This window comes from Camellia sinensis, chromosome 10 (genome assembly GCF_055761805.1).
Source record: "Camellia sinensis isolate YWXY chromosome 10, ASM5576180v1, whole genome shotgun sequence".
Classification (NCBI taxonomy): domain Eukaryota; kingdom Viridiplantae; phylum Streptophyta; class Magnoliopsida; order Ericales; family Theaceae; genus Camellia; species Camellia sinensis.
This window is the reverse complement of record NC_138970.1, coordinates 117,251,664-117,259,233: the sequence shown is the minus strand read 5'-3', so window position 1 is coordinate 117,259,233 and position 7,570 is coordinate 117,251,664. Positions and strand designations below refer to the sequence as shown.

Here is a 7,570-nt window from a genome sequence, read left to right as displayed (position 1 = left end):
GTTTTGGTTTTGTAAAAATGGTTGGGTTGTGATGAATGGTGGATTTTATACTTGGTAAACGATTGTTAAAGAAAGGGTGTTTTGCCCTAAATGGTGAATATTTGATTTTGTAAAGAGAAAAATGAAATTGATGTTGGTTTTATGGAATTGGAAGGATGATGATGATGATGATGGTGGCGTTAGATATGTATTATCACTCTCGTCTTGTGATTTTGGAAAGTATACCTGTGTTAAAAATGAACTATCTGTTAGAGATATCTGTTTTAGACTATCGGTGGAGGATAGCTACGATTGTTGTAGAAATTGTATGAGAATTAGGTGAATTGAAACTATTTCCTCATCCATTTGCATTGAGCATGGTAACATAATTACACATTGAAAATGTATATTGTTTTGAGAAAAATAGGTGAATACCTTGGTGAATTTAAGTAGGAATGTAGTTGTGGTATTATGTTGGCCTGTGTGTCCTTGGTGAAAGTCCAGAAACCCGCTCGGTTAGGTGTCGAGCCTTCCGATTAATACTAGTAAAAATGACAATTTGGTAGTGCTTGTAGCCTACTTGTAGATACGTCATAGAGATTCTCAGTGTTGTATTCACTGCCCTGTTTTCTATTCTAAAGTAAATGGATTCATGAATTGTGATATAAGTTGGCATTGCATGGTTTTGGAAAAGATGTAAAAATGTTTTGGCATAAGCATTGCATATACATTCACCTTATAACTCTGTTAAGGTTCATATACTGTGTTAGAGTATCTTTACTAGTCTTTGGCTCACCCTATGTGAAAAATCATTTTCAGGTGCTGATGATATGCCTCCGTCAAGACAATAGCTTGGGAGGACTTGGAGCCAAGAGCTTCAATTTTCGTTGTTGTTGTATTTATTTTTGTACAAGCCTAGGGCTTTATTTGTATTGAGTTTAAACTCACTTTTGTTATAACCAAGCATCGTCTTGGAAAGTTGTAGCCAATAGGGCATTATTATATCTGTTAAACCTTTATTTCATATCTTTTGTTATAACACATGCTATAGATATAGGGTTAGGGCTTATGAATGTATAGTTGCATGTGTCACCTTTTGTAACCATTGACTCATATGAATGTAAAGGGAGATCTTATTATGAAAGTAGTCTAAATGGGTAATTGTTAACGTGACCTTATGAATAGGAGAATATTATATTCAGATGTCTATTATTAATTAATGTCTGTTGAGGGTTGATCTTATTGTAATTATTTCGGGGCGTTACAAAAATATTGCTTGAATGTCAGACACAAAATATCACTTAAGTGACCAAAACTTGACTTGAGTGAGCTGGAAGATTATCCCTACTGAACAGATCACTCGCGTGACCAAAACACTACTCGAGTGAAGAATAGAAACTCTCAGCAATTTAGAATATAGACACTGATTCAAGAAGAAATGAAAGGCTGCTCAAGCGACCAACTCACCGCTGGAGCGAACCCAAGACAAAATCTCCCCAGAACATACTATGCCCAACTATTCAAAACAAACTCAAAACCATATCCTCAACTCCAACAGACGCTCATATAATCACAATAGATACAAATCTTACAACCAAATAGTATAAAAGGATCGAGTCTTAACCCAGGCCGCTATAGATTTAATTCTTCCAAAATGTTTGTTCAAACAAATATTTTTCTCGACTTTGTTCTTGTTGCCTTATGTTCTTGTTGCACTTCATACTAGTTTGTTAATAAAGAAGAAAAAAAAAACTCGAACTTTCATGTATGCTCTAATGTCATTCCATGGAAAAAAAAAATATAAAATGATATCGTACTTGCACTCCTTGTAAACTATAAGGAAATATATATATATATATATATATATATATGTCTTTTTTAATGGCTATATTTAAAGAACAAAGTTCATATTTTTAAGTTTGCCTTTCACTTGAGCATATTTGTCTTATTTATAACAATACAAAATGACTAAAATTAGTGTTTTAGCTCGTATTGGTACACTAACCTTTTTAGTACTTTGATTAACTTATTATTTTTGGATTGATTTCAAGTTTAAGAAACAAAAGTTATTATATTTCTTCGTTTTTTTTAAAAGCACAAATCTGCCTTTTCTATGATTTTTCCAATAAATTTGATCGCCTATTAAAACACATTTATCTACAGATTTAATAGAGAGCACGAGAGTGGCAAGCTTCTTAATCTGATTTTTAAGTTGTTTTCAAATGTGTTGATTGCAAGTAATGAAATTTCTCAATGTTGGTCGTGCTAATCACTTCAATGTTGTTCTTCACACACTCTTTTGAAGTTTTTATGCTTTTTATATATTACTCGCTTGCTATGCCTATTTCTTCAATTGTTTTCCCCAAAATAAACTTACTCTTTTATTATGTATGCTTGCATCCTCTCCTGAAATCTCTGTACATACTCATTCACTGTGTTAATTTATTCAATCGCATTCCCCTAAATAAACTTACTCTCATATTACGCTTCAACTTCTTTCAAAATGTTTGTTCAAACAACCACCTTTCTCTACTTTCAATTGGTGTAATTATTCAATTAGAGGATTGATAATTTCACAGCATGCACAAAGAGCAGATTGTCTTCACTTACCCCTTCTAATGAATAATCTTTTAAGATTTCACAGAAACTGGGGTATACACACATTTATATCCATCAATTTGTGTGAATAATTTTTTCTAGTGCACGCTATTGTTTTCTACGAATAAACTCGGAAACAATCCTTGGAATGAATAATTTTACTATGTTTATAACTCTTCAAATATGCACACATTTAGAAAATCTTTTATGCAACTATGTTTTGATATTATTATGCTCTCACAAAAATAAGAGAAAATGTAATTCTACTTCCAAGTTTGCTGGCCTGCATTTGATGTTTTGATATTATCTTTTCATTTCTTTTGAAAATTGTTCATATGTCTTTCTAACTTTTTGCTTTTACTAATGAACAAATGATTGATTGTGACTTAGAGGTTGCTTTCTAGAAGGCATACATCATAGCAACAAATGACGATTCCTATGGAACAAGCTGTTGAACAACAAATGATAGTTCCTGAGAAACAAATAGCAGGCATGAATATAATGATGGTGCCACCGATGAGACAAACTACAAATAAAAAACAAAAGGATCAGGTGATGCAGCAACAAGTGAATGAGGTTGGTTGGGCATTTCAATTGCCAAATTAAGCCATTTTTTTGTTGGGTTTGGTTTGGTTTTCAAAATTTTATTTATGATTCCTTGCTCTTTGGGTGTTTTATTATTATATTTTTTTAGTGAATTTTTTCATATTTTAGTCAAAATTTCATAATTCAGGTGCACGTAATCTAGATACTCCTAAAAAAAATAAAGAGTATGTGAAGAAATTTTCAATTGCCAAATTAAGCCATTCTTTTGTTGGGTTTGGTTTGGTTTTCAAAATTTTATTTATGACTCCTTGCTCTTTGGACGTTTTATTATTATATTTTTTTAGTGAATTTTTTCATATTTTAATCAAAATTTCATAATTCAGATGCACGTAATCTAGATACTCCTAAAAAAATAAAGCGTATGTGAAGAAATTTAAAAAAAAAATCACTAAAAAAATGAAAACGTGTGTTTTTAATATATTTTTTTATTTTTTGTGCATTCTTTTCTCTTTGTGGAATTTCTTTTTTCAAAATTTAGTCTTCTTTTGAATTTTTTTTTTTTTTATAAAAAAAAGACTAAAATATAAAAAAGTTCACCAAAGGAAGAAAAATACAAAAAAACAAGAAGTCTAAAAAACGGTTTTTGAAAAATCAAACCAAATGTCCAACTTGTCCTCTTGGTGGATTCTGCCAATGGTACTCAAACTAATTTGCTCATATTTTTTGTTATATTCCTCTTTTGGATCAGAATAACAAAAAGAGGAAGAGCATATCAAGTTCACAAGCTGAGGAGAAAAATGCTTCGATAGGTTATAAGTCTCAAAAGAAAGAAAAATGTGATTTATTTTGCTTATTGCATGACTATTTTATTAATGAGATTTTTCAGAAATTGTATAATTATTTCTTTGGTCTTATAACATACTAATTTAGTGTATACATCAATTTTGTTGGTTTTCCCTGCCGTTGTCATGTCTTCTGTTATTTGAGCTGTATGATGGTAAGAATGTGGTGGTGGAGAAACCCTTAGATGACGATATTGAGTCCTTGTTGTCCAGTTGCATTGATGATGCGGACATTGAGAATAAATCTTTCATCAAGTTAAAACGACACTCTATAGGCATAACATCTGAAGCCAAGAATGGTTTGTGAATATTGCTGAACTTGTAGATTACACTGTAGATGATTCATTCTACACATACACGTCCATCACTTATGCACACATGAAGCATATTAGATAAAAAAAAAATAAAAGATAAAAAATAAAAATAAAAAAACATTGTAGATTTATACATAGTAATCCCTTTCTTTTAAACTTTTAGAAATCAATGTTATATGTTGCATTTTTTTAATTGTCTTTGAATGAAGTATTCATATAGATGACATAGAATATATAATAAATATGTAAAACTATATTTTTTTACACATATCCCTCACGTATCGTGTCTTGCATTTTTTTAAAAGTTATTGGTTAGTATTTTTGTGTCGTGTCTATCTGTCTCCATGTCACTCACCAACACATATATTTGTGACTTAGCAGGATTCTCTTTTGAGGAGTTTGGTTCCATCCACACAAGTAAAGGCAAAGTCCTTTGTTGCCATTTTTCATCAGATGGAAAGTTGTTGGCAAGTGCTGGTCATGACAAAAAGGTTTGATGCTAGCAATATTCAATGTTTAGCTTAAGATTTTTTTTTTCTAGACTAAATTTCATTTTTCTGCTCTAGGTCTTGCTTTGGCATGTGAATGGTTTTGATTCCACTCATACTACTAAAGCGCATGTGTAGCTTATCACAGATGTTCATTTTAGGCCAAACTCGTATATTTTCGCCACATCTTCCTTTGACAGCACTGTGCAAATCTAGGATGCAACAAGGTAAAAAATTTTCCTCTCTTTATTAATTTCTAATATTTTTTGCATGTTTGCTTTAGATGTCTCTCTCTTTTCCCGCTCTCATATTTGCTTACATGTTTTTACCTATTTGATGTAGCCAAGCAAATCATAGTTTAAGCTTCTCGGGCATGTTGGACAAGTGGCTTCACTGGATTTCCACCCAAGAAAGTTGGATTTCCTCTGTTCCTGTGATAATAATGATGAGATCCGACTATGAAACATCAAGGAATGTGCTTGCACACATGTCTTTAAGGTCAATATACATGCCGATGAATTCTTTCATACTTTCATTTTGGCATGTAGTTTGTCTTTTGTCTAATGCTTCTCGTAATGCTTTTAAAATAATTTAGAATTTAATGACAAAACAAAAACAATATAAATTTATATCGGCCTCCTTTAAAATATAATAATTATTTATCCTCGTGTATGAAAATTTACATGTGTTAGTGTCGTGCCATGTATGTGCTTTTCTTGTGGAATTTGTTTTGCTTATAAAGTTTAGACCTTTATAATTTTCATATTGTGGTATCTGTTTATTCTACAAACCATAAATATATCGAAGCATTTATCTCTAAATGTATGTAGACATTCATCATTTTAGGCTCATATTTTATGCTTATCTGTACTTTACTGTAAAATTACCCCAGGGAGCTACTAGTCAAGTTCGATTCCAGCCTCGCATTGGGAACCTTTTGGTTGCTGCTTCTGGAAATAAAATCAACCTGATTGGTGTCGAGACTAACAGACTCCAGTGTTACTTGAAGGTATAACATTCTATGCATTTTGTTCTTTCATAGTTCAATGTGATATCAAATTCGTTGTATGATAATAACCCGAGTAAATTTTTGTACGTGTTCTTTTCATTTTCTAGGGACATAATGAAGAAGTCCGTTCAATCTATTGGGACATAAGCGGGAAGTACGTGGCATCGGTCAATGAAGACAGTGCACAGATTTGGTCTGTTGTGTTAGGTGAAGAATGCGTACAACTGTTTCATTCTAATGGAAATAAGTTTGAATTGTGCGCATTCCATCCCGGATATTCTCAACTCATGCTTATCGGTTCTTACAAGGTAATGAAGTGTTCTTTATATCGTTGTGTTTACTAATTTTATATAATTGTTATAAAAAGTAGCTCATGTTTGCTAGTAAATAAAAATTTCTTGCCATTTTACATAAATGAGAGATAAAAATTTCATATAAATTTCATGTTATGTCTTTTTGTCTTTTTACCACTTAAGTCGTCATGCCTTATTGTCTAATCTTATTATTTGTTTGTTTGTTTGTTTTTTTTTTTTTTTCAAGCAATTAACATCTAGAATCCAACTGAGAGCAACAAAACTATGAAAGTGGGTGAAGCACACGATGGCATAGTCACTTCATTGGCAGGCTGTTCTCAAACTGAAATGGTTGCTTCAGTGAGTCATGACCGAACCGTGAAGCTGTGAAGATAAGGGAGAACAATGGTATGCGCTGATGATTTGGCGTTTCAATGATTTGGCTACAATAGAAGAATATGACATGGATGCTGGAAGTTGTATCATCAGGGAATAAAGTCGTAGGTGAATTATAGTGGGTTATAGCTTATGGAAGAAATAATTATATTTGCTGAAAGTTTGGTAATCAAAACTTACAGTACTAAACAATTTTATGTTTATGTTATTATTGTTTTTGTTGTTGTTTTGTGTGGCTTTTGAGACAATTTGTTTGGATGTTAGGGATTTTCCCAAATTTGGAAATGTTTTATTACTTTAGTAGTATAAGGAGTGTTTGGAGACTCCAAATAAATGACATTACCTCATTCTATTTGACTTATAAGAATTATGTTGTTTTGATTAAATCTTTTTGTTCCTTCATACCTTTATCTAGATTATGATATTATGATTGTTGTTTGTTGAGGGTCTGTCACAAAGTACAAACACAACACTCATCGACCACTTTACGTAGTTGGCACAAGTACATATTTTGAATGTCGTTCCCACGTGTGCCGTGTAAATTTTTTTTAAAAAAAATTGTATCTGTGTATCCATATCCATGCTTCTTACATGTATAAGTCTAAGGAGTGGAAGTCACAAAAGCAGAGACTTGAGCTACCCAGTGGTTGCTATTCAACTAGAATACTGTTATCCAAAATATTTAATCATATCCACATTTTATAAAAGTTAATATAAAATCCACCAATGACCAAAAAATAAAGACAAAGTAACACAAACTTCATAATATCCAAATAAAAAACTAATAAATCCAACAAGAAGTGATTCCACCATCCATCTGTAAAAATAAAATAAAATAACAATTAGTATTTATTAAATACAATTGTAACACAAGTTATATAACTATTCATGAAAAAAAACTAAAATCCGTGAAATATTGATTTGTGATTATGTTTCAGTTTTAAATAGTGAATGTTAATCCCAATCAAACAATCAATAACAAAACGACACATTGATTTAACGTGAAAAAAACCACAATTGGAGTGCCTCCAATTGTGACAAAAAACTACGGGCCAAAGCCAAAAAACAATCCACTAAGAAAATAAAAAGGAATTACACATGTGTA

The 7,570-nt window shown here is 31.6% G+C and overlaps 1 protein-coding gene across 1 annotated transcript; it reads left to right on the top strand.

Annotated features, from left to right (window-relative positions):
- The first annotated feature begins 3,003 nt into the window (after positions 1 to 3,003).
- On the top strand, positions 3,004 to 6,459 carry LOC145800644 (transcriptional corepressor LEUNIG-like). Its single transcript, XM_082890360.1, has 6 exons — positions 3,004 to 3,153; positions 4,126 to 4,264; positions 4,661 to 4,770; positions 5,660 to 5,776; positions 5,884 to 6,084; positions 6,331 to 6,459. The coding sequence occupies exons 1-6, from the start codon at positions 3,004 to 3,006 to the stop codon at positions 6,457 to 6,459; spliced, it is 846 nt and encodes a 281-aa protein (XP_082746486.1).
- Positions 6,460 to 7,570: the final 1,111 nt, after the last annotated feature.